A 27,949-nucleotide genomic window follows, 5' to 3' on the forward strand; every position below is an offset into this window, starting at 1 on the left:
ACGAGGGAGCAGTCGGGATTCCAACATCGGAGGAATGACTGTCCGAATCCCGAATGTCGGGGAGCCGTCCGGCACCCGATATCAGTGGGCTAGCAGGCAATCCTCACCTCTGAACCCTCTCAGATCTCTCCTGTGATCCATAGCATCTATAGTCTCTTTTCATGCTGCTGAGCTGCTCCTAGTATCTTCCCACAGCACACCTTCAAACCCTTTAACTCGAGTCTGCAGCCTCTTGGGATGCTGGCAAGGAAACCTGGCTCCCCATTGGTTATCGGCAGCCATCTTTTTTAGCCATTATGGGGGCAGCTATTTTCTCTTGGCCCCTTGAACCTCATATTTCTCGATCTCTCTCTGTAGCTGATCAGCGGCTGAGGTCAGGGTCCGGAGCAGGTGCATCTTCTGCCTGCAGCCCTGGAACACTTAATTGCACTGGCCCGGGGGGCAGCTGGCACCCTGCCCCCCGGCACAGCCCGCCTCTGGCCATATACCATATACATTATGTGAGATTGTCATGCTGGAATTAGACATTTCATGAACTGTTTGGTTACCGTAAAGACCATGGATGGGGAACCTTCGGCTCTCCAGCTGTTGTTGAACTACACATCCCAGCATGCCCTGCAACAGTTTTAGTATGGCCAAATAGCAAAGCTGTAGCAGGGCTTGCTGGGATGTGCAGCTCAACAACAGTGTGAGGGCCGAAGGTTCCCCATCCCTCGTATATACAGTCACTAGGTCGACCACTAATAGTCGACAGTCACTAGGTCGACACCTAGGAATGGTTGACATACCCTAGGTCAACATTGACAGGTCAACACAAGCTTTAGGTTGACATGGACATGATCAACATGAGTTTTCACAATTTTCTGGGTTACCGTTTGCAGTATTAAGCTAGGACATGTATAGTATCTGCATCCATGGAAACTGAGAAAATGGGTAATGGATGTGACTTATACATATGGCTCTCACGTGACCACTTTCCCCAACTTTTAAGGATTTATATTTTCCTCAAATTCTGATGCTCAATGTTACTATATTGACATGGATTATCGAAATGATCTGCGCCTCTCCACATTCCGAGCTGCCGGAATCGCCGACATTTGGCAGAAGACCTGGACTACTTCGGAACGAAGAGGACAGATCTTCGCAGGAGGAGCTTGGTGAGTAGGATTTCCTTCCACAGGTCCTCCTATGGATTTCTTCGGATCCTGGACCCCGGACTCTGCAGCCCCGGACCCAGGAACCAAGGCACCGGACCGTGGACCATGGAGCCCCGGACCCAGGGACCTACCGATGGGCTCAAGATAGGTAAGTATCAGTATGTGTGGGCTTTGGATGTATTAAAGTTTTATTTTTCTTGTGTCAGTGTGTATTTATTTGACTATTTTTCATACTGTGGACCTACAAGTACCAGCGGGCCCTTTAATGCCCCGCATGCTGGGACTTGTGGTTCTCCAAGTCCCAGCTTGCGGGGGAGGCTTGCTGGGACTTATAGTTTCACAGTATTAAACAATAGTTTATTCTTTTTTTTTTTACACTGCAATCAGCTCGATGCCTACCGAGCTGACACCGAGGACAGCACCAGGCTTCAGCCTGGTCAGGTAAGTCCTGGAGGTGGGGGCAGTGGCAAACGCAGTATTTTTGGAAGGGGGTTTCCAGAGGGGTGGAGCAAAGCACGGAGATAGACACTTAGGTAACCCAGTATATGCCGGGTCAGTTAAAATATTATAGATAGACCAAATGTATATAAATAATAAAAAAAAATATATATATATATATACATACACATACATACATACATACATACATACATACAGGTGGCGTCAGCAGCAGTGTAGAGACCCCTGGGCATAGCAATGTATTGGGGCCCCTTCCGATCCTCCAGCGGTAGGGGTGGGGGTGCTATGAGCGGAAGCTTTGATGTCCCGCAGGTGGTAGGGGGTATTATATCAACCGCTCAGTATGTAGGGCCTGGATCAGTAATTTCCACTAATTACCCCTTTACTGCACAGATGGTGGGAGAAGGGGGCATTGGGCTGAATGAAGGGGCACTGATACATAACTTCCAGGGTGGTAGAGGATGTTTAATATGCAGAGATGGGGTGTATAGTGGAGTGGGCTTATTATTCATAGTTTTCTGGTGGGAGGACAGCTTGCTTGACTGCAGCTATCTCCAGTTCCCGGAAATAGATTTCTTAGATTTTAAAAACTACATCCCACCTACCAAATGGTATTGGGGACTAGGGGATCACAGTTCAGGAGGCAGATCAATCTGCCAATGAGAATATAAAACTACATACCAGGTGTGTGGAGCTGGAGCAGTAACCAGATGCTGGAAGGCTCATATCTCTGGTTCTGGGACCAGTAGAGACAAGCAACTAGTGTTCATAAAATGTGGAGAGTCCCATCTTTTGGAATATACCCTCAATTAACAGGATTGGATGGGGACCACTGCTTTGAAGTCAGATATCTCTGGTTCCCCAGGGCCGATTTTTACAATTCTTGTACCCATGGAAAGAGGGGACCCTCAGGTTTCAGCCTAGGTCCCTTAGACTCCTGCGGGGGTTTCTGGGTACTCAGAAACCCCCCCCCCTGTGTGTGCCACTAGGGGGACCCCTTTATTGGGGGGGTCCCCACTCCCCCAGGGCCCCTGGCCAGGCTGGCTGGTCAGTAGGGATGAATGTTTTGGCCGCGGGACCTTATATAATAAGTGTCCCCCGGCTGTAACATTACCCTGCTGGCTGGTTCTTAAAATAAGGGGGAATCCTATTCATTTTGTCCCCCGTATTTTGGGAACCAGCCCCGGACCTGGACCCTGGGGCTGCTTTTAAAAAAATCGGAGAACCCCTATTTGTCGGCTTTCCTGATTTTTTATTACCAGCCCCGGCTCTTTCAGCCTCGTGCTGGTTACGGCCGTGGGGGGGGGCGACCCCATGCCGGTTTATTTATTTATTTTTCTATTTTTTGTTACACTCTGCAGCCTGCACGGATCTGACTGCTTTGTAAATTCCCCTCCGGAACACGACTTTGCTTACGGCTGAAACAGCCGTATGCAGTCGTATTGATTCGTAGTAAGAATATGAATACGATTTTTTGTATTCGTATTCTTAGTAAATTTCCCCCTTTACCTTAAATAATAGAGTTTGAGTTTCTTCTGTGTGCAATCTTGAAATGCTCTTAATGGTCATTAAACAATTATTGTAAAGTACATTAATACAGTATGTAACAGGCACCCAAAAAATTGTAATAGGGAGCTACCAACACACCTGTTAGTATCTCCCTAGTCAAAGCAATGTTTTTGTTTTTACTCACCATAACTTTTATTAAGCAAAAGCATGTTGTACTGACTCTTGTATGACACAGTTATCTGTATGGGACAGCAGTAACGCTTTGGGGCATATGCATCAATGCCTGGAGAGCACCAGCCAATCAGCTCATCAGTGTCATTTTATAAATACAACGTACAATGACAGTTATGAGCCGCTTAATTGCTCTACACTTTGGGACTTATTCTGGTTAGGTCGGTGAAACATACGTACGGTCCGTTTCACAGTACGTTTCCCGTACGCGGAAGGTGAGCGTAAGTCCGCCCACAGAACAGCCGCATATGGACGGTCACAAACACCGACAATGCGGAGTGGCATACACTTGAGCGTACGCCACCGTGTACGGGCGGATCTACCGTCAGCCACCGTTAACTGGCGTATGTCAGAGCGTACGCCACCGTATACGGACGGATCTTGTCCGTTTTCAAACCGACACCTTCCGTATATCTGAGCGTACGCCACAGTGCTTTTTTCAATGGAAAACTCAGCGTGTGTAACCGATCGTGAGAGTGAGCGTACATCTGTGCACGGTGGCATACCCTTCACATATATGGCCCTGCAAATCTTGCCTTTCAACTATAATTAAGACAATTAATTATTCTAACTGTTATTCAATAATTGTTTTCTAATAACTCAATTGTCTACCTTAATAAACACCCAATTTAAACAACATTTTAACCCTCATTACATGTATATTTATTATGTTCTAATGTGGCATTTTAATCACTATCTGTGTCCCCACATTGGTTTAACTAAAGTTATGTTTGTGTTACAGTGAAAAAGTTGACACATGTCGACTTCTGTGAATTGAGTGTCCTGCTTTTTAAAGTATACAAAAACACTTTCTGAATGGGTGTAGATGGTTATAAAATAACTACCTTGACATATATAAGCAGGTCTTTGAATGAATCTTACCTAAAATTAAACCAACCTTTACATGTTGAAGTAAAGGATATGCTTCCAATATGTTTGAGGGCTGTGTGTGGCTTGCAGGTAGTGAAATCATGGTTTTCACTTAATAGGCTGCAGCATTGCTTATTACATTCAGGTGTACAGTATGTGTTTGTGTAGTAATCAGCATTAATTAGCAGACCCAGGCATCCACTCTCATGCGGTATCTCTAGGGGTGGTCTAGAGCTATGCATGGTGCGTTCGCCAATCGAGGCGGTTGTAGCACCGTACATTTTGTGTGCACACCCCCGTGTACGCCCATGTTTACGCCCAGTTTTCCTCATTATTCCAGCCGCACCCATAAAAACACCCACATGCCGCCCACAATGACCGTGCTCTTGCGGACAGGTTTTTTCGCACGGAGAGACCCGTCCGTGAGCGGTGTGCGGCCGCCGCACATGCGCATTGGGAAAGCTACGCATGCCGTATACGGTCCCACCGTACCAAGCAGAATAAACCCCTTCATCCCTACTCTTGATACATATAGTATCAAATCATGTTATACTCAGCATTTCAGTTCTCACTGCATATTATGCTGTGGGATTTCACTCTTTGTAGCTTCATGTACTGTTTATCTTCTTCTTTTGCAGCCTATTTGAAGAAGACATCATGTCATACATCCCTCTTCAGGCAGCCTTCCATCCTGGATACAGCTTTTCTCCCCGCTGCTCCCCAGGCTCCTCCCCTCAGAATTCTCCAGGTATCCTGTGTGTGTGCGTGTGTGTGTGTGATTAATGCAACTTTTGTGTGTCTTATGTGCAATCTTCTTTATCAGCTCTTTCATGTGTTCTAGCTCTCTCAGCACAGTCACAAGTTTTAAAACGCTAGTAAACTACATTTTCAGAGATGAGTCCCGTTTTGCACAATGGATAATAGAATAAGTGAGGCATTCAAACCATGTACTTACAGCACTAGGTTGACATTAGACCAGATGTTGCAGTTTTCTATATCACAAACGTAGCACCTCTACAACCGTAGTAATGCTTCATAAGAGCTGTTTAGAGGAAATGTAAAACTATCTAATAACTTGTCACATATTGTATTTATGGAAAGTGGAAGAAAACATTTTAAAGACATTAAAATGAAAGTTTTTGCAGTGTTATGTAAATTAGATTGCCTTTTCTTACACACGCATATAATCATTTCATTGCCAGTCCAGTAGGAAATCAATGAATGCTAATATCATCAGTTTTCTGCTTCACCTCTTGTAAAATGTACTGCAGTTATTAATGGTTTGCTAAAGTAGACACTGAACACATATGTAATGCTAGGGAGTCTATTTAGCAACCATAGACAGCTGTTCAAATGGGAATTATGACTTCTGAGTGTTTATCAAAGTCCGCTTTATGTTAAAAGCCATCAACCACTATTGCTGAGGAACAGCCTTCAGCAGGGATTACTGTGATACTTCTCAGGATTGCGTTAGCCACAGGTGCCCATGGAACAAAGACTTTATCATTAAAATTAGATATTTTTTCTTTCAAACTAAATAATATTAACCCTTTGAGTGCCAAGTGAATTTGTCCAAAAAAGGGGTAAAAATTGGCAAGCAAATATTTTTATTCATCATAATGACCTGCAATATTTACATTTGTTTTTACACAAGATTTTTTTCTATATATATATTTTTTTTCTTCTAATATATATATATATATATATATATATATATATATATATATATATATTATAGCATTTTTAGCAGACATTTTGACTATCTCTCATGGAGATGTTGGCACTCAAAAGGTTAATACATTTTCTAGAATCTGGCACTCTGAGTCTGGGCTTCCAGCTCCAGTGTGCATGGGGAAGTCAATAAGCCATTTGAGCTTACGCATGCGTTCCTTGATAGCTAACAGGCTTGGCAAGCACCAACATTTCTCTTATTACTGCCAAACTGAAGCAGGGAGCAGCACACAGTTGCCCTAGGGACTTTGATAAATTAGCTTGAAAGAATATGACTACTAGGCCAGTATATAGCACATAGTCCATGGAAATATTTGAGACCAAAGCTCAATAATCTGCAAGCACTGTAAAGGGGTAAGGGGCTAAAACTGCTGTGTGTAATGCCACATTTCTGTCCCAAGGGCTTCAGCGCGCAAGTGCAAGAGCTCCCTCACCGTACCGCAGAGATTTTGAGGCCAAGTTAAGAAACTTCTACAGAAAACTAGAAGCAAAAGGGTATGGACAAGGCCCAGGGAAAATAAAGTAAGTCCATAGTTACCACTGAAATGGCACAATGCTAGTTATTTTTCTGACCTGAAATGCCGTATAAGACATATCCTCATGTATGCATATGTTCTGCAGAGCTTTAGAGACCTTCCTAAACAAGTAATCTGCAATATATTGATGTAAACTGTAAAATGACTAATGTGTAAGAAAGCATAAACTTATAGGTAGAGCTAATATTATTTTCTAACAGCTATTAACAGTGTTAAATATCTATTCCAGGGGTAGCCAACTCCAGTCTTTGAGAGCTACCAACAGTTCACACTTTCAAGAACACCTAGCTGGTGCACAGGTGTGCTCATTACTCACTGACACCATACTTGCCTACCTGATCCTCTCCATGCGGGAGAAAATGCTCTGTTCCTGGACTTCCCTGGTAATGTATGATTGTCATCACCTGTGAGGAGCTAGGTAATGGATAAGAAAGGTGTTTCACCACAGGTGATGGCAATCATACATTACCAGGGAACAGACCATTTTCTTCCTCGTGGAGAGGGTCAGGTAGGCAAGTATGGGTGACACATTTTGAAAGATTCAGAGGTGGAGCTAATTACTTCACTTGTGATTATCTGGGGAGAAATGGAAAACATGCACTGTTGGTAGCATCGAGAATTGTTGTTGGCTACCCCTGTATTAGACAATCAAATGACATGTTGTATTGGCCAAACAATGTGTTGTAAGTTGAACAATTTAAATATTTGTGTGAAGGTATATTTCAAAGTGGGTTCCATTTATACAAAACTACAAAACAGATAACATTTAGCAGCAACAAAAAAAAACCATATAAACAATATTAGACTGGTCTATTTTACCAGTGTCTCCACCAGTATTGCTTGCACCACAGAAATGCATGTGATTCTGGAACACAGATTTGCCTATAAGTTTTGAATTTAGTGGAAGCTACACTGCATGTATCTAATTTTGTGTGAGGTTACGGCAAGTGAGCACTGTCACTAAAGTGCGCTGTTGTATGTATTGGGAACCCACTCAGACTCTATATGACACATAGTAGCCTTACTTGGTACAATAACAAACAAGTCTCCTTGCTACTGTGCTCTAATCACCATGAAATGGTCTATTTTTGCTTCCTAATAGAAACATCTACTTCTCCAGTGCCTGCCTTTGTCGACCACGAATCATGTAAATCAGACTATTGAGGTTAAAACAATATTCATAGAGCTTTTATCAAGACGCTCCCGTACAGTAATTCTTCCAGAAGTTCTGGAAAACTATAAATATGGGTCTCCAGAGAGCAGTTATTTTCCTGACTGAGTTGACTGAACTGACCCCAATGAGACCTAGCAAGTTATAAATATTTCAGGCTTGTTTTGAGGAGCAGCTCGTAAAGATTAATGTGCTGTACAAAGACTATGCTTGATACAGTAGGGCCTTTGTGTGCTTGTGCTTGCCATTTATTAGAATAGTTGGATTGTATAAAGTTACATATATATATCAGATACAATTCACCTTGCTGTAACTATGCACAAAAATGTCCAAGAACCTATTTGTTTCTTGTAGCTTCTGACAAAGAATGGTTTTAAAATTGTAAAAGTGTGATGATTTTATACATGGAAATGCTGGAATTATTCCCTAATATTGCTCTCTTTCATACACCTTTGTTATAATGCATTTACCAGTACTCTACTCTTACCGCCTTGAAAGGTGCTATTCAATTCCAGATTCCGACTGTTGGAACGTCTTGACAGTTGAAATCCCGGGCAGATTTCGCCCAGCTTAACTAAAACTCGACTGCCAGAAGTTAATGTTCTGACTGTCGTGTGTTGGAAAGTGGGCGTGTCGGCGAAAACGCCCGTGGATTGTCAGAAATTCAACAATCCGCATCCGTTTCCATGGGGTATTCATTGTCAGCCATTACTTCATGTGAGGTCAGCCACCTACCCCCTGGCACACATTGTCCCGCCCGCATTTGCATGGAAACGCTCCATGTACTGCACACTATGCAGTGCATGCAATTAGAACATGAAGCTGCATGAAATTACTACAATTAAGTCTTTATTTGCCCATCAAGTTAACTGTTGTTGTGGGCTGAAGCTCCAGTAAACAGTCAGAACCAGTTTGACCTGAATAAGGACAGACAGACAGACAACAGTCTGGTCAGGGAGCATGTGTCTTCCTCTAGATGACATCATCACATATGTCCAGGCAATGTTGCCTAAAATGTTGAATTTAGTGGAAGCTACACTGCATGTATCTAATTGGTTAATGTTAGGTTACGGCAAAATCTGTAAATCAAACAGTTTAGTGTTGTGGCAAAGGGAGTAGATTAGCGATCTGTCAGGGAGCAGGATTCGTTGGAGTGTTATCATCATCATCGCTCGCCACACTATATAAAATCAACTCCATGCCGACGTGGATAGTGGGGGTATGAAAAGGTTGGAGGACACGTTCCGACACACAAGGCACAAAAAGCCATGCGATGCGATTTCACTACGCAGAATAGCCCACTAAGCAAATAGCTTAGTGGGCGCCCTGCTAGGAAACAAGTACCTGTTTTTCTTAACATTTTTCATTTTAATTTATATAACATATGTGAGTGACGCTGGAATTTTTTGCGAATATTTTGCACATCTCTCGCAGAGATGTTGACACTCAAAAGGTTAAATGTGTAATTCTCTAGCAAATCATAAATAGTGGTAGATGTCTCTCCCAGATTGCTCTACAGATGCAAACGTGCATGTTGTTTATGTGGTAGATCTTTGCTGTACAGCAGCACAGAAACCACATTATGTAATACCTATTATTGTAAGGAATAAACAGTGCTGATTTAAGGAACAACTATTTCAAAATGATTATTGTGGTAACTGTTTCTGCCATAACATGCTTTAATTATGTTTCCATACCAATTAGATTGGCTTAGTTGATATACCATTAAATCTACCTGTAATCCCCATTAACGTCATGCCATTGTCTTGGCTGCACAATTGCTGCCACTTTTTTCTGTTCGGTTACCAGGAACAAATTGGTTTCCAAATCAAGTTAATAGGAGTGCAAATAAATAGTATAAATAATGAATGTAACACTGTTGTAAAGAGTTTATGAAGGCCGCCACCTGAATACAGAAAAGATAAAGACAGAGGAGGGGAGGCTGGGAGGTACAATGCAAAGGTGATACTGTCATTTATTTGGAGGGCTTAGTAGTTTACTAGCCTGTCTCACTTTCAAAGGAAGCATCTGGTGCATGTATTAGCCGTGGATCTTAGGATAGGGTATTACATAATGAATCTGCAGATTGCTATGTGCTACATTATGTATGTGTGTGTGTGTGTGTGTGTTTTAACAAGGATTCACACAATCATGAGAAACACATTGTCATGATTAAGCGCCATTCTGATGCTGGAATGGGCCTAACTGTACCTACAATGTTATTGATAAGTGACCTGCATGTATCTTGTATTTTTATGAAGAAATTGTGGGTAAAAAGGTTATTTCAACAACCCCTGCCCATCTGTTTGAAACCTCAACAGGAAAGCAGAGGTTATCTATTTCCCCCCTGCATCTATAAAACCTGTATTGAAGTCCAGGGTCTCTGGCAAATGTCTTCCCAGACCAGAAGAGATGTCAGAAAAGCAATTCCCTTATAACTCTAGAATGACACCTTATTTGAGATAAGAATTAGGAGGCCCAGGGGGGTGATTGAATGGCTACATTGCTCATCTTCAAAAGGGAAGTCAATTAGCCAGCCCCTGGTTATATCCTAGGGAAACCCCTGGACAGGGAAATTCCTGAGGTGGGGGCTGTGATTGTGTGTGTTTTGAAAATCTTAAAAAGTGTGTGTCTCACAAGACATTTGGTTCATTTTCCTTGGGATGATACGGGTCCGATACCTGTCTCTGAAATGATCCAATATCCGGAGAGATTTCCACTCCAAATCCCGCTTCATGCTGTGTGTCCTTGAAGTGGTTTGTTTCTTTATTCCCATTTTGTTTTATTTTGAAACTGTTTTTACGTTTGACTTACCTATTAATCATATATCTTGTAACTTATGTTTTCTGTAATATACTGTAAGCCTTGTAGTGTTTTCACTTAATTAAAAAGTCATAATTAGTTCTGGTATCTGCTGTTTTCCAGCCCAAGCCTCTGACGAATTGCCAGAGCGCTACCCTGTAACTCATAATTTGGTGTGTCGGCAGAATCAAAGCTGTCGCGGACTAAGTCCAAAAAGCTTACTTTGATTGGTGGCAAGCGGAATCGTGGTGAAATACGCACACGCTTGGGATACTCAGTGAAAGTGTCACGTGGCCGGGATACTCAGATTGTCGTATCTGGGGAATCGCCGACTAGGGTCGTGACAAACTGGTGGCCAGCGGTGGGGATATTTCAAAAAGCAATTTTTGTTTTTTATTTGGATAACTTAAGTGAATACATTTCACCAGATACCAAAACTCAAGGCTTATGTAGTAGTGTAAGTCACCGTAAAAGCATTTTCTGTTCCCCATCCCTGTTTTATTGTTTTGGAGAAGTAACTGCAGCGAAATGGCAGCTACTTATAAGAAGCTCGAGAAGAAAGAGCTTGTGGTGCAATGCCAGGAGAAGGGTCTGTCCAGCAAGGGGCAGACCAAGGAGCAGATGATCCAAGCCCTGATCGATGCAGACCAGAAAGTAGCTGGAGGGAGTCAAGAGGCTTCCAGGTCTGTGGTGGTGGATCAATCAGGTTCCGGAACAGAGGAAGAGGAGCAGCCGACACAGAGGATTGTGGAGACCGCCCGACGTGGATCGGACGCGTCCGATGCTTCTGGTGCCAGCTCTGCCTTGGATCTGTATATGCAAGCCGCCCTGAAATATTTGAACGAGCACGATGCAGCAACGGTTCTGCGGCTTATGGAGCAATTTAACAACAAAGAGGCTGCCGAACGCAAGGAAAGGACAGACCACCAGCTCCAGTTGGCACTCGCTGAACTGGCTCGCCAGCCTGTGGCGGCAGACGCACATCCCCATCGACCGCGTCGGGATCAATTCCCTGTGATGGAAAAGGATGGTGAGCTGGACACCTTTTTCAGGACTTTTGAAAAGACCTGCAGACAATTTCAATTGGATGCCAGTCTGTGGGCGAGTTATTTAACCCCTTCTCTCCGGGGAAAAGCATTGGATGCATTCGCTGACCTCCCCAGGGAAGTGGATGGGGATTACGCTGAAATTAAGAAGGCGTTGCTGGCCCGTTTTAACATCACTCCAGAAGCTTACAGGCAGAAATTCCGAGGGTTAACCCGCACTGCCTCTGATACCTATGCTGGACTGTCTGCACAGTTAAACACCTTCCTGCAACAATGGCTGGATGGACTGCAGGTGAAGGACTTTGCTGCGTTAAAAGACCTCATACTGCAGGAGCAATTCATCTCCCTGTGCCCAGCAGATGTCAAGGAATGGGTCCTGGATCGAGACCCAGAGTCAACAGAGGAGGCCGCTAGCCTTGCGGACAAGTATGCTGCTACCCGGACCGCCACTACCAGGAAGAGTTGGGGACCACCGGGGCAGCCGGCCTGGAAAGAAAAGCGACCTGGAGGAGCAGTTTCATCACCCGCTCCTGCAGCAGTAAACCCCGTCCCAACGCAAGTGAAGAGGGTGGGGGGAAAGCCGGTTTGGGCCACGAGCCGCCGGTGTTATGTGTGTGATGACCCAGGGCACCTCAGTGTTAATTGCCCAGTGAAGAAGAAGCTGGCGCCCTCCCCTGCAGGGAGCCAGACAGCGAAGCTGGGGCCTGCCGTGTTGTTTGCACGAGGACCCCAGGCCGGAACCAGTGAGAATCTGCAATCGGTGGTCGTAGGAGAGCAGGTAACTGTTGGGCTGCGAGATACGGGGGCAGATTTGACTTTGGTCCATCCCACCTTAGTGAACCCAGAGAACCTTATTCCTGGAAAAACTATTGCCGTACGTGGTGTTGGGGGAACCCACTCCGAAGTAGCACTGGCCCGAGTATACTTGGACTGGGGGGTGGGCCGAGGTTTCAGGGAGGTGGGTGTGCTGCCCCATTTGCCCGCAAATGTGTTACTTGGGACTGACTTGGGCCGAATGCGTGCTACCTATGTGACTGAACCTGATGTTAACGATGCAATGTTGCCAATCTGCCCAGCTAACCCTATTCTTCCCCAGGGACCTGAGGATATAGAGGTTTTACCACTGGCCAATTGTAAGCCAGCAGGATTGGTCCCATGTGTTGTGGAAGATGCACAGGCTAATTTGCAGGTAGTGCAGGATGCCTTCCCAGGTTATGATATTGATGTTAATGATGACAATGTGATGTCTTGCACTACTGTGGGAAATGTGGTACCAAGTATAATAAGTGACCCGGTGGGTCCTGTGTGCACTGCAGACCTGTCAGATAGGGGAGGGTCGGTGTGGGCAGCTGTAGTCACTACTCGCTCCCAAAATAGGGAGAGAGTGTCCCTTGCTGCAGCTTCCCCCACAGACCCCCCTTCTTCTTCTCAGGACACAGACACCCAGCAGGAGGCCCCTGCACACCCTGAGGGCTCAATAGAAAGTGAATCTTTCAAAGCCGAATTGATAACGGATCCCTCTCTGGCGAGTCTCAGGGCTGCAGCAGCAGCTCAGGAGTCAGATGGCTCCCAGGGTACTCCCAGGCTGTACTGGGAGAATGGTTGTTTGTATAGAGAGTATGGAGTCCACAACACCCCACCAGGGCAAGTTACAGAACGTCAGCTGGTCATACCCCAAAGGTATAGGGAGGGTCTGCTTAAGGTAGCTCATGAAATTCCCCTCTCTGGACACCTTGGGGTTAAAAAGACCGGGGCTCGCCTGCATAAGTTCCACTGGCCAGGTATGATGAAAGAGGTGGACCGGTATTGTCGGACCTGCCATACCTGTCAGATAGTGGGGAAGCCTGGGGATGTGGGCAAGGCCCCCCTCATTTCTTTCCCTGTGGTATCAGAACCCTTTGAGCGGGTGGCTGTAGATATTGTAGGGCCCCTTGCAGTGCCCAGTAGCTCTGGAAAGGAGTACATTTTGACAGTGGTAGATTATGCCACCCGTTACCCCGAAGCGGTGGCCCTTTCCTCAATTAGGGCTGACAAAGTTGCGGATGCCCTTATCACCATATTCTCCCGGGTAGGGTTTCCCAAGGAGATGCTGACAGACCAGGGGCCACAGTTCATGTCCAGCCTCATGGAGAGCCTCTGCAAGAGGATGCACGTGGATCATTTGATCACATCCCCTTATCATCCCTCGGGGAACGGCCTGGTTGAAAAATTTAATGGCACCCTGAAACAAATGCTCCGCACGTTTGTAGAGTCCCAGGGGAGAGACTGGGAGCGATTCTTGCCGCACCTCCTGTTCGCATACCGAGAGGTCCCTCAAGAATCCTCTGGTTTCTCCCCCTTTGAACTCCTGTACGGGCGCCGTGTGCGCGGTCCCTTGGACTTGATCCGAGAGAACTGGGAGGGGAAGGCAGCCACCCCTGAGACCTCTGTGGTGCACTATGTCATGCAGTTCCGAGACAGGCTGCAGACCCTGACCGAGTTGGCACAGGGCAACCTCAAGGCTGCCCAAGCTAGACAAAAGCGCTGGTACGACCGGAATGCCCGGGAGCGCAAATTTGCAGTGGGGCAGAAGGTTCTGGTTCTGATCCCAATGAGACAGAACAAACTGCAAGCCGCTTGGGAAGGCCCGTACACGGTACTCCAGTGCTTGAATGATGTGAACTATGTGGTTGCCAGGGACGAGGGCAGGAAAAGACATAGGGTATATCACATCAATATGCTCAAGGCCTACCAAAGCAGGGACCCCAGCGTGCTGGCAGTTTGTAGTCTCCCAGAGGAGGAACAAGAGCCCGACCCACTATTAGATCTGACAGCGGCAGCGGCAACAGGGGGTACCCTGAACGAAGCCCAGTATGGGAAGGAGCTGACAGAGTTGCAGCGACGTCAGCTGACCGACACCCTGCACCCCTACCAGGCCTGCTTCACAGGGAGGCCAGGGAAAACTCACCTAGTTACACACCAGGTAGACACGGGTAACCAAACCCCTCTGAGGCAGCCAGCATACCGAGGCACATTAGAGGTGTTACAAGCAATGAGGCGGGAGGTAGATGAAATGCTGAGCTTAGGGGTGATTCAGAAATCCCGCAGTTCTTGGGCTGCGCCCGTGGTACTGGTCCCAAAGAAATGTGGTGGCACCAGATTCTGTGTGGATTATAGAAGGTTAAACGAAGCCACAGTGTTCGATGCCTATCCCATGCCCAGAATGGACGACCTGCTGAGTCAGCTGGCTGCTGCGCGCTATGTCACCATTATGGATCTCAGCCGTGGGTACTGGCAGATCCCATTGTCACCTGAGGCCCGCGAGAGGTCCGCCTTTATCACCCCTTTCGGCTTGTATGAATTCCTCGTCATGCCCTTTGGGATGAAAAACGCTCCGGCGTCCTTCCAGCGCTTGGTTAATGGCCTGCTGGAGGGCCGGGAGGACCACGCCGTGGCGTACCTGGATGACATTGCAGTGTTCAGCCATACCTGGGAGGAGCATTTGGTCCATTTGAGTGATGTGCTACAGCAGATCGCTAGGGCTGGCCTAACTATCAAGCCAGAGAAGTGCCAGCTGGGCATGCGTGAGGTACAGTACCTGGGGCACCGGGTAGGCGGGGGCATTCTCCGTCCAGAACCAGGGAAAGTGGAAGCTATCACTGCCTGGCCCAATCCCAAAACCAAGAAGCAGGTTATGTCCTTTTTGGGGACAGCAGGGTACTATCGCAAGTTCGTGCCACAGTACAGCACAATTGCGAAGCCTCTGACCGACCTCACAAAAAAGAAGCTGCCCCACTTGGTAAACTGGACGGCAGCTTGTGAGCAAGCCTTTTGCTCATTGAAAACAGCCCTGTGTGAGGCACCTGTGCTGCAAGCCCCTGATTTCAAGCGCAGGTTCATAGTGCAAACAGATGCCTCTAACTTTGGACTGGGGGCTGTGCTCAGTCAGGTGGATGACAAGGGAGGGGAACACCCCATTATGTTCCTAAGCCGAAAGCTACTTCCTCGGGAGGTGGCCTATGCCACCATCGAAAAGGAGTGCCTTGCCATAGTCTGGGCCCTCCAGAAACTGCAGTCGTATCTATATGGTCGCGACTTTGTTATCGTGACAGATCACCACCCCTTGCGCTGGTTGTCTAGAGTCTCCGGTGACAATGGCAAGCTACTACGGTGGAGCTTAATTTTGCAACAATATAACTTCACCATTCAGCACCGACAGGGTGTACACCATGGTAACTGTGATGGACTGTCACGTCAGGGAGATGACAGCTTCCCATCCCAGCCAGGTACGGACAAGTGTCCGGGCACAGCATGAGAGGCTGTGGCCAGCTGTGGCCACTGCTCCCATGCTGATCTTTAAAGGGGGAGGTGTCATGATTAAGCGCCATTCTGATGCTGGAATGGGCCTAACTGTACCTACAATGTTATTGATAAGTGACCTGCATGTATCTTGTATTTTTATGAAGAAATTGTGGGTAAAAAGGTTATTTCAACAACCCCTGCCCATCTGTTTGAAACCTCAACAGGAAAGCAGAGGTTATCTATTTCCCCCCTGCATCTATAAAACCTGTATTGAAGTCCAGGGTCTCTGGCAAATGTCTTCCCAGACCAGAAGAGATGTCAGAAAAGCAATTCCCTTATAACTCTAGAATGACACCTTATTTGAGATAAGAATTAGGAGGCCCAGGGGGGTGATTGAATGGCTACATTGCTCATCTTCAAAAGGGAAGTCAATTAGCCAGCCCCTGGTTATATCCTAGGGAAACCCCTGGACAGGGAAATTCCTGAGGTTCCTAAAAAGTGTGTGTCTCACAAGACATTTGGTTCATTTTCCTTGGGATGATACGGGTCCGATACCTGTCTCTGAAATGATCCAATATCCGGAGAGATTTCCACTCCAAATCCCGCTTCATGCTGTGTGTCCTTGAAGTGGTTTGTTTCTTTATTCCCATTTTGTTTTATTTTGAAACTGTTTTTACGTTTGACTTACCTATTAATCATATATCTTGTAACTTATGTTTTCTGTAATATACTGTAAGCCTTGTAGTGTTTTCACTTAATTAAAAAGTCATAATTAGTTCTGGTATCTGCTGTTTTCCAGCCCAAGACGAATTGCCAGAGCGCTACCCTGTAACTCATAATTTGGTGTGTCGGCAGAATCAAAGCTGTCGCGGACTAAGTCCAAAAAGCTTACTTTGATTGGTGGCAAGCGGAATCGTGGTGAAATACGCACACGCTTGGGATACTCAGTGAAAGTGTCACGTGGCCGGGATACTCAGATTGTCGTATCTGGGGAATCGCCGACTAGGGTCGTGACACACATGACAAACCACTTCCAATCAAGCCCACCCCATTGATGAATACTTGCCTACCTGACTCTCCATGCGGGAGAAAATGCTCTGCTCCTGGACTTCCCTGGTAATGTATGATTGCCATCACCTGTTGGGAGCTAGGTAAAGGTGTTTCACCCTCCCTACGCCTGTGGTGCAGTACCACAATGGACAACGGAAATGGACACCTACAGGATCCTTATGGAATCACAACACAAAAGCACTGCACTTGTGCACAAATGATTCACAGGGTACTGGAAGTTGCCAATTGCATTTCAGAAGTAGAAGTAGTAAATGAGCAGAGCTTCCATTTTTGTTTGTATCTGGAGATCTAGCAACTTATTGCTGTGATCTAACAATAACAATGAGGATTAGTTAGGCAAAGTGATTGACTGTCATTCTGTGTACTTTCTGTAGGCTTATTATACGTCGTGATCATCTTTTGGAAGGCACTTTTAACCAGGTCATGGCTTACTCACGGAAGGAGCTTCAGCGGAACAAACTGTATATAACATTCGTAGGAGAGGAAGGGTAAGCAGCCGCTGCCATTTACATATTAGCATAAATTGGTCAAGTGTAAATGATATTTCATGATTTATTTGATTAAATATGTAACATTTTACTTAGTCACAGTATTAATATATTACAAAATTTCTTAACATATGAACACCAAGGCAGTACTTACTATGGGGTAATCAATGAATATTACTGCTCCTGCTGAATTAATTATGGGCTTAATTATGAACAGCTTTATGAAAAAATGAACTTTTGTACTTTTACTATAAAGATCACAATGAGAATGACAAAGAAACAAAATGACAAACCTGGTCACTATAATAGTACGTATTGCAGATACAGGACATCAGGTGACACACTGTAGTAGATGTACCGTTGGTCATCCACTGACATGGGAACTATCGGCAAAGCATCATGGAATATGTAGTTCAGCAACAGTGAGGGTTCAATACGTTGTACTAATATATTATGAGATGGCAAATTAGGTTAATATTTTATAGGTCATGAAAATCTGGTAACTCATTTTACATGCAAGATTAGGAATGTATCACTGCAACTAAAGAATGGATAAGTAATGTGTGTTTGTGTATTGCAGCCTGGATTACAGTGGTCCATCGAGAGAGTTCTTCTTTCTCCTCTCCCAAGAGCTCTTCAATCCATATTATGGGCTATTTGAGTATTCAGCGAATGACACATATACTGTGCAGATCAGTCCAATGTCTGCATTTGTGGAAAACCATCTAGAATGGCAAGTATTTTTCCAAGGCATAACTGCATTAACTCTGCATCTCTCATTTGTAGTGGTAGAAATTCCTCTGATATTCAGGCTGCCAGAGTAAAACTACCCTCATTTAAATAAGGGTACCCCCATTATCTAGGTGGTGGGTTTAGGCAGGTACAAGGACTTAAAGTCCCTCCACCTACTGCATTTATTTATTATTTGAAAAGTCTCATTGCATTCATGCACACACCAAAATAATTCCTAATACAACCAGATGACTGCCAAGGGGTTCCCCCAAGTTGTTAGGACCGGTGAGGCACATGTACAATAGTTTGGCTTTATTACCCCTTTGATACCGAGGGCAAGTGGGGCAGAGGAGTAGAGGGGGCAGAGGAGTAGAGGGGTTGTATGGGAGGAGAGGGGGTGGTAGAGGAGTAGACAGGGGTGGTAGAGGAGAAAAGGAGGTGGTAGAGGAGGAGATGGGGGTGGAAGAGGAGAAGGGGGTAGTAGAGGAGGAGATGTGGGGTAGAGGAGTAGATGGGGGTAGTCGAGGAGAGGGAGTGGTATAGGAGGAGAGGGGAGTGTAGAGGAGGAGAGTGGGTGGTAGAGGAGAAAAGGGGGTTTACAGGAGGCAGTAGAGGAGGACACTGGGGTTGTATAGGAGCAGAGGAAGTGGTAGAGGAGGAGAAAAGGAGGTGGTAGAGGAGGAGACGGGCTGGAAGAGGAGAAGGGGGTAGTAGAGGAGGAGACAGGGTTAGAGGAGGAGATGGGGGTAGTCGAGAAGAGGGAGTGGTATAGGAGTAGAGGGGGATGTAGAGGAGGAGAACGGGGATGGTAGAGGAGGAGAGCTGTGGTGTACGAGGAGCACTGGTGGTATAGGAGGAGAGGGGGTTGTATAGGAGGAGAGGGGGTGGTAGAGGATTAGATGGTGGTGGTAGAGGAGGAGACAGGGGTGGTAGAGGAAAAGACAGGCTGAGAGGAAGAGAGGGGGTTGTAGAGGTGGAATGGTGGGTGGTAGAGGATGAGAGGGGGGTTTAGAAGAGGAGACAAGGGTTGTATAGGAAGAGAGGGGGTGGTAGAGAACAGGGGGTGTTAGAGGAGAAGACGGGGGTGGTAGAGGAGGAGATGGGGGGCTAGAGAAGGAGATGAGTGTTGTATATGAAGAGAGGGGGTGGTAGAGAAGAGGGGTTGTTAGAGGAGAAGACGGGGGTGGTAGAGGAGGAGATGGGGGTTAGAGGAGGAGACGGAGGGTGGTAGAGGAGGAGAGGGGGGTTTAGAGGAGGAGAGGGGGTTGTAGAAAAGAGGGACTGGTAGAGGAGGAGAAGAAGGTGGATGGTAGAGGTGGAAAGCTGTGGTGTAGGAGGAGAGGGGTTGGTAGAGGAGGAGGTGGTGGTGGTAGAGGAGGATCCTCCTCCTCTGATCTGCGGTGCTGAGCTTTTCCTCGTGATCCCCAGCGCCGGGCCTCCTCCTTCCAATCTGCGGTAACAGGCTTCCTCCCCACCATCCACAGCGACGGGCCTCCTCCTCCTGATCCACGGCGCTGGCAGCAGAGGGGTGCATCTCCTTGGTGCCAGGCCTCCCGCTCAATTGAACTGCAGGTTGGTTGCTACTCATGGCTGCCGCTGACCTGCTCCATGGGGGAAGGGGGGGTGCTGCTCGGGGCAGGGGGGTTAGGGGGAGTGTGCTGCTCGGGCTGGGAGGGGGGGATATTAGTGGGAGGGAGAGCTTACTTCCCCTGAAGATAGTGGCCCTGGGCTGGCTGGGAAGATTAATGGGTGGGCGGCTTCTTTCCTGCAACTCAGTACCTCCCTCCAATGGCCAGCCCCATATGCATATGCCTAAAGCTGCCTAGTGGTGGCGCCGGCCCTGGTCATGGTCATTCAATAGTGGTTTCTGGGTGTACATACATTACTAATGAAAATAACATTTATTACTGGAGAGTGTGCGTCCCAGGAGATTAGCTCAGCCTGCGCATCTACAGACCCAATGTGCGATTATGCTACCAATGGTTCTGCAATCATGTGGTGCTGCATGCAAATGATGTGATCACTCAAATGATGTGAGCCACTTTTTCACAAGTTAGCTTCTGCCTATATCAGCATATAATTGCAATTGCATACGGCAAATCATTGCAACAGGGTAGGAAGAACAACTGCACCTTAATGACCCTTATTAATCTTAGATTAATAAATGTAGGTTTTAGATGCAGAAATCCTATCACACTGATTAGATCATTGAAACTCTGGGCCTCATTCAGATCACATCGCACTCGCACGCAGGACCGATGTTGCGCGTCTGCGGGTATCTGCGCATGTGCAGGCGTATGGTGCGGCACCCATGGCGACCTTTCGGTTCGCTGGGTGCACGCACCCATGGCAGCCTGGGGGGGGGGGGCGTAGATGGGCGTGGGGCGCCGGGCTGCCCCATTACCATATGGCAACGTTCCATGGGCGTTCCCATGAGAACGCAGGGCGTTCTCATGGTAATGAGGCAGTGACGCAGGTGTGGGGGGCGGGTAGCTGAAATCACCGGATGTCAGCTGCCCGCCCATATCCACGCCAGCGTGCGCGCAAATGTAAGTAACTAAAAAGTCGCTTATATAGGCGTGCATGCTAAACATCATTCGATGGTCGGTGACCATCGAAAGATGTGGCCGGTTACACGAGCCATGCGAATGGATGTTTATGCAAAACATCCATTCGCAGCTGTTCAGCCAAAGCCGCACTTTGAGGGGGCGGTGGGGGGGAGGGGGCGGTCATTCACCGGGCGGGCTTTGGTGGACTCGCAAGGCTGCAAATTCGCAGCCTTGCGAATCAACCAGAATAATCCCCTCTGTCCAATGCTTTTGCAGCATTGGACAGAGTTACAGTTAGTGCATAGGGCCTGAAACAGAGTTGTAGGAAAATGCCATTGCAGCTGCCCAGGGGAGCTTTAAAAAAGGAGACGGCTCATGTGCAGCCTCCTCTGGCCGGGTCCCCTTGCCTCTGCCCACTGCAGTGCCGTGGCACCCAGTATAGTAGTGTCTGAGTCCTAGAGGGCTCAGACACTACTGCGCATGCGCAAACCCCAGGGAAAAAAGCTTGGCGCCCATTTTTCCATTGATTCCGGTAGCGCTGCTGCCTTCATACGTGGGACTCCAGAAGGTACGTATTAAGAAAATGGATGCAATGTGGGCCCTCTGGGACTCAGGAGCCTGTGTGCACCGCGTACATTGCACCCATTATAAATGCGCCACTGCAGCTGCCAATGTGTACAAAGTGGCTGTAAAATAATATGCAAATTTTGCAGATACCATGAATGGTATCAGATGGCCCACTGGTGGCATCTCTGAACCGTCACTTGCATACAAAGATGCATACAATAGGCTGCACATTGGTCAAACATCGACCTTCTCTGTATTCCTATGGTAGTGCAGGATAACCACTGGATGTAAGATGCCGGAGCCAATGTAACTGTGTACCGGGTCGCAGTCACAAACTGGCACATTGCAGAACACATGCACAGTGGCACAAAATGTCTTTACTGCGTACAACCTTAACATTGCGTACATGTCTGAATCAGGCTAACACTACAAAGAAGGTGATACATGGTGCTGAATACATGAGACAATAGGTAATGAGGCCCCAACTCATGGGAAATGACAGCCCCATATATGCAACTCTGGAATACCCAAAGAAGCACAACATTTCTCTGCATCGAGGTATGCTCCATAGCTGCACACTGGAAAACTAGCTGCTGTGAGACAAACACAATCCTACCAGTGTTCCCAGCATCACTGCCCCATTCACCTGATCCTCTCATGGTCACTCATTATGTCAGCATTTCAGTTTATGATCATTTGTCATACCAATAAGATTTAATCACCCCAAAGCTCAAATGTCATCATTGCTTGTCTACAGTATACAGTCTGCACATGGGTTCAAGAACATTGCCTGGCGGATAAAGGCCATTGACCTCAAAAATAATAAATCTTTTCCAACATCTGGAATGCCAGTTGGGGTCATTAACTCTCAAAAGCACATAATTAGCACTTTATATTTTCTCTTAAACTTTCCAGAAATAGTGGCTGCGGCTCACAGAGGCACCTTATTCCAAATGCTCTCATTCATGGTCATTTTCTTCCATGGTCATTTACTAGAAATGCTGCTGCTGAAGCACTTCTTCGTAATTGCTGAGGACAAACCATCTGTTAGTTTGACAACACATTGCTTAACAACCAATAGTGTATGTTTGTGAGGGACATGCATACAGGGGAGGCAGTGCCTCCCTTGTCATCAATGATTAACATAATAAAATAATACAAAGAAAATATTTGTGACACATATTATGTGTCATAACTAGTATATGCTTCATATTATTCTAATCATTTTAATCACATACATTTTTTTTTCTATTGGTATCGGAGGCACCAAGAGTCATGCCTCTCACTGTCAATGTTAAAAGTCCAGAAACAGGAGGCGGGCAGGGGGCAGGGCCAAGCAGCAGGCTGTAAATGCCCATTCCAAAAATCTATATAAGCAGCACCTATAGAAGTGCCTCAGTGACAAGGACGTCCGTGCTTTCTGCCTATATGAAAATGTAAATGTAAAATATTTACAATTGTCACAAATTGAGACATATTAGGTATAATTTAGAAAAAAAACACCATATGAGAGACACACACAGCAATGATGCAAATCCATATCATGGGGCAATGATAACCTTGAAGCAAGGCTTTATGCTGTGGCCAGAACAAGTCCTAAGCCAGCTGCATTTCAATATACACATGCCATGGGCCTAATTCAGACCTGATCACATGGCTGCGAATTTGCACAGCAGACGATTATGGATGAAGTGTGCATGAGTATGAATCGCAATGCGTGTTGAAATGCTGCTACTTTTTTCCTGCACAAGCCATTTACAAGGTTGACAGGAAGTAGGCGTCTGGGTTTGGAAACTGGCTGTTTAGTGGAAGTGTCAGAGAAAATTCAGCCGTGCCCAAGCATTTTAGGAGAGGGTGATTGACGCCCGGCCACGATATGCCTGTATTCATTGTAGCCAGTGGTGGGATGTGGACATTTTTCTTTAGCTGTGAATAGTTCCCTAGCCACACACATCTATTCAGAGCCATTTGGAATGCCTAGGGGCATCAGCAGCTTCTGCTGATTAAAATGATATGAAGCATGCCTATATTCTGTGTGTGAGTGAGCCTGTATCTGCATATGAAATAGTGTATTCATGGAAATCACTGTAACATAGCATTCCGTATGCAGGTACAGCCACAGTCGCACACAGAATATATTTATGCCACATATTTTAATAATCGGAAGCACCTTTTGTGTACTGGTCATAACAATTAACATAAGACTAATTTTCAGCAAAAAATGCACCCAACGTTAGCAGAACTGGCCAGGAGCTGCATGGCCAATTGAGGCAAGATGTATGAGGAAACATCTGTATCCAAGCAGAGGCAGAGGTCACAGTGTTAGCGGCTGTGCGAGTGCTGTCTGTGGGTAGGTTGTGCAATAGTGTTCGGCATATGTGTAAAGGGGCATTATGTGTGTCATGTATAAATGCATTAATAATGTGCAACATATGTGTAATGGGCATTATGTGTGTCATGTGTATAAGGGCATTAATAATGTGCAACATATGTGTAATGGGCATTATGTGTGTCATTATGTGTATGAAGGGCATTAATAAAGGTTGGCATAATGTGTAAGAGGCATTATGGTTATAAGGACATTAATCATGTGTGTCATGTGTAAGGGGCATTACTGTGTGGTATTATCAGGGGTGCAGAGAGAAAGGGGTAGGGGGTACAAATTACCCAGGCCAAAGTCTGATGGAAGGGCCCAGTGGGGGCCCTGGGCCCCCTCCCCTTAAGTGACAGCAGCAGCTGCAGCTCTTCTTCTCTGCCCAGCACACACTGCTTTGTGCTGGGTTGCAGTGTGGCCATGGAGGTGCTAAAAATACAATATTTTCTCAGGATTTTTTTCTAAGGGTATAATGTGAATAATGTACATAAGTTAAAGTGGTACTACTGTGTGATGTAACGTGAATAAGGGACACCATCGCATGATATAATGAGAATAAAGTGGCACTACTGTGTGGCATAATGTGAATTGGGGTACTATTGGGTGGCCATGCCTCTTCCCAGCAAGAACACACCCCTGTTTGGGCTGCGCACCGAATGTGTGCACTGTTTCTATTTAAAATATTTCGGGTAGGAGCACAAAAATGATGACTGCTATGATGAGGGTTGATGGTGCTGGGAAAGGGGAGCAGGGTCAGAGGCGGAACTAGTGGCGGTGCTAGGGGACACCAGCCAAAATCTTGCCTAGGGCGTCATTTAGGTTAGGGCCGGCTCTGCATCTATTCTTACAGCGTCCACTTCAATTTGTAAGGCAGGACTTCACTTTATGTGCGCAGTTGTGGGCCCAGGGGCAAACGCAGGATTTTCAGAAGGGGGTTTCAAGAGGGGCGGAGCAAAGCACGGAGATGGACACTTAGGTGACCCAGTATATGCCGGGTCAGTTAAAGTATTATAGACATAGGCGTGCGCACAGGGGGTGCCAGGGGTGCACAGGCACCTCCTAATGACCGGCACCCCCCGCACAATTGCAGCACCTCTAATTACTGTCAGCGACAGTACCCCCTCTACCTCCTCCAGCTGGCTAGCAGTACCTGCGCTGGCCTGGCTGCAGTGGCTGGGCTCCTTCAGCACAAGTTTTTTTTTAAAGGGGGCGTGGCCACGGAGGTCCGTGATTAGGCCACGCCGCTGACATGTCCTGTGCTCGGGTGGAGAGAGTGGAGACGGACTAGTGAAGCTGCAGCCTAGTACCTAGTGAACTGTGGCAGGCTGGCTCCTGGCTGAAGCCTGCAGGTAATGTGTGCAGAGACTGGGGACAAGTGAATAAGGGTGTGTGTGACATATACTGAGGGAGTAGTGCGCTGTGTGTGAGAATGCAGTGAGGGGAACAAGGGGCCTGATTCAGGATCATTCACTATGTAGCAATGGTGCACCCCCTAAGGAAATGGGCTGCGCACGCCTATGATTATAGATAGACCAAATACATACATATACATACATATATAAATACATACAGGGGCGTCAACAGCAGTGTAGACCCCTGGGCATAGCAATGTATTGGGGCCCCTACCGATCCTCCAGCGGTAGGGGTGGGGGGTGCTATGAGCGGAAGATTTGATGTCCAGCAGGTGGTATTATATTATATTATAGCAACCGCTCTGCATGTTGGGCCTGGATCAGTAATTTCCACTAATTACCCCTTTACTGCACAGATGGTGGGAGATGGGTGGGAGAAGGGGGCATTGGGCTGAATGAAGGGGCCCTGATACATAACTTCTAGAGTGGTAGAGGATGTTTAATATGCAGAGGAGGGGTGTATAGTGGAGTCGGCTTCTTATTCATAATTTTCTGGTGGGAGGACAGCTTGCTTGACTGCAGATATCTCCAGGTCCCGGAAATAGATTTCTTAGATTTTAATGGAATTAAAAACTAGAGAATGCCACCTACCAAATGGTATTGGGGACTAGGGGATCAGAGTTCAGGAGGCAGAGCAATCTGCCAACGAGTATATAAAACTACATACCAGGTGTGTGGAGCTGGAGCAGTAACCAGCTGCTGGAAGGCTGATATCTCTGGTTCTGGGAACAGTAGAGACAAGCTACTAGTCAGACAGAACCTGAAATATCTGACTGGGAAAAGCAATAAACAGGCTTGGATGGGGACCACTGCTTTGAAGTCAGATATCTCCGGTTCCCGAGGGCCGATTTTTAAAATTCTTGTACCCATAGAAAGAGGGGACCCTCAGCTTTCAGTCTAGAGCCCTTAAACTCCTGGGGGGGTTTCTGGGTACTCAGAAACCCCCCTGCGTGTCCTACTGGGGCCCCCCCTCCCCCCCAAAAAAAGTTAACACTCTCCTTACCCCATTGCCGCCGCCTCTAACCCCTATACGCAGATTTGTCGGGTCCCCGGCTCTCCCGGCTACAGCTGCTAATAAGTGACACTCAGAAAATGGCTGCCCCCATAATGCAGACAGTTTTTAAGGTTGCTAGAGGAGGCCGCCGCCTCCCTCTAGCATCCTCAAAAACTGTCTGCATTATGGTGGCAGCCATTTTCCGAGTGTCACTTTTTATTAGGAGCCGGGGACCCGACAGATCTGCGTGTCCGGCGGCAATGGGGTAAGGAGGGTAATAACTGGGGTGGGGGGGGGGAGTGTTAACTTATGGGGGGCACCCAAAATTCCCGGCGGGGGGGGGGGGGGGGGCTTTAAATGTAGTTACGCCACTGGCAGACCCGGGACATAAATTCCGTGTCTCCAGCCCTGGAATTTACCAGGGTCGAGGACATGGGATTTATGACCTGGGTTGACCCTTTCAAACAGAAGAAATACCCGTGTTATTCAGCAAATTACCAGGTAGAAATATTGGTACTTATGTATTATATGGGCGCCCGATTTTTTTATTGCATGCAACTACTTAAGGCATGCAATACGATGCGATTTTTCATTGTAAAGACCCGATTTTTAATTGTATAGTCAACCATGGGTGATTTCATACCCCCCACTATCCAACTACGCATGGAGTTGATTTTATATAGTGTGGCTCGCCACCGAGCCCGAAGCGCTCGCCACGCTTCGGGCTCGGTGGCTCGATATTACATAAGTACCGAAATATTCAACACAGTAATTTGTTCTTCTGTGTGAAGGGGGGTCAGGCTGCTGTCTGCAAAATGACCCAGCATTTGAAATGCTGTGTATTTGCCGGGATTTTCAGACTTTTCTGTCTGAAATGAGTAAAAATATCAGTTTATTTTCCTAGGAACAACACTGAGTGCATATTGGGCCTTATTCTGGTTATAGCGGTCTGTTCCGACTTCTTTCTTTTTTTAAATGTAATCAATTAATTCCTAATTGATAATTAAACACATTACTTGCACTTTAGATTAACCCTTACATCATGTTAAGTGTTGTAATGGGCCATTTAGGCAGCAATGCTTCCAATTGAACCTGTGAAAAGAGTGTAATTAATCACTAATGAGTAGAGGAGTGGATTGTATTGTGGTCAGTTGTGAGTGTTTAAGGTGCGGGCGTACTAACTGGGCGATCCGAATGCCTAGCGCATGAACAAGTGCTCTCCGAAAACTGAAACTTGCTTATGGACTCCGCAAATTTCTGCCTTGTTGGTTCGATTGCACTCGGTGTCCTGTCCAAATGCACGCCTACCACTGTTCGTGCACTCCCACGAGTACGCCCAGATTTACGCCCAGTTTTGCCCACTTTGAAACCGCGCCCTTGTGTACGCCCACATGACGCCCATGTTACGCCCATATTTCCCGAGGGAGTTCGGTGCACATTTCTAGACGGTATTGGTGAGAACGAGTGCGCAAACACTACGTTGCACATGCGCATTGCGTTGCCTACGCATGCGCAGAGAGCTAAAAAGTGCCCTTTGAAAGAAGACGGAATGGACCGCACCAAGCAGAATAAGGCCGATAGTGCAAAGGAAAACAATGAAGATAATACTTTGAGAGATAAATATGCATTTTTGTGTACACCCCTAGTAATACAGTTCCTCACAGAAGTCTTTTGTCTTGCTATTAAGCCCTTGAACTTCAATTCCAAAAACAAAAGTGAAAAAATGTCTGTCTACTGTACTAATTACCTCCAGCTTATGAGTCATTTCTCTTGTGCTGCAGGTTCCGATTTAGTGGACGTATCCTTGGCCTTGCACTTATTCACCAGTATCTGCTGGATGCCTTCTTCACACGACCGTTCTATAAGGCCCTCCTCAGACTGTGAGTATATACATAAGCACTGCTGCTTGGCATTTCTCTGTTTCCTTTATACAGACGTATTCTATTCTTTCTTTGCTCAGCTCAGTACA

At 46.5% G+C, this 27,949-nt stretch overlaps 1 protein-coding gene across 3 annotated transcripts in view; it reads left to right on the plus strand.

Annotated features, from left to right (window-relative positions):
• Positions 1-27,949, plus strand: part of HECW1 (HECT, C2 and WW domain containing E3 ubiquitin protein ligase 1) — a 404,927-nt gene that overhangs the window by 364,961 nt on the left and 12,017 nt on the right. For all 3 annotated transcript variants that reach the window (XM_083188525.1, XM_083188524.1, XM_083188526.1), the window contains 5 exons: positions 4,865-4,974; positions 6,359-6,479; positions 17,239-17,352; positions 17,933-18,085; positions 27,762-27,860. In XM_083188525.1, coding sequence (XP_083044651.1) covers positions 4,865-4,974; positions 6,359-6,479; positions 17,239-17,352; positions 17,933-18,085; positions 27,762-27,860 — 597 coding nt within the window. The remainder of the gene's footprint in view (positions 1-4,864; positions 4,975-6,358; positions 6,480-17,238; positions 17,353-17,932; positions 18,086-27,761; positions 27,861-27,949) is intronic.

The sequence above is a fragment of the Crinia signifera genome, chromosome 5 (genome assembly GCF_055691185.1).
Source record: "Crinia signifera chromosome 5, ASM5569118v1, whole genome shotgun sequence".
Classification (NCBI taxonomy): domain Eukaryota; kingdom Metazoa; phylum Chordata; class Amphibia; order Anura; family Myobatrachidae; genus Crinia; species Crinia signifera.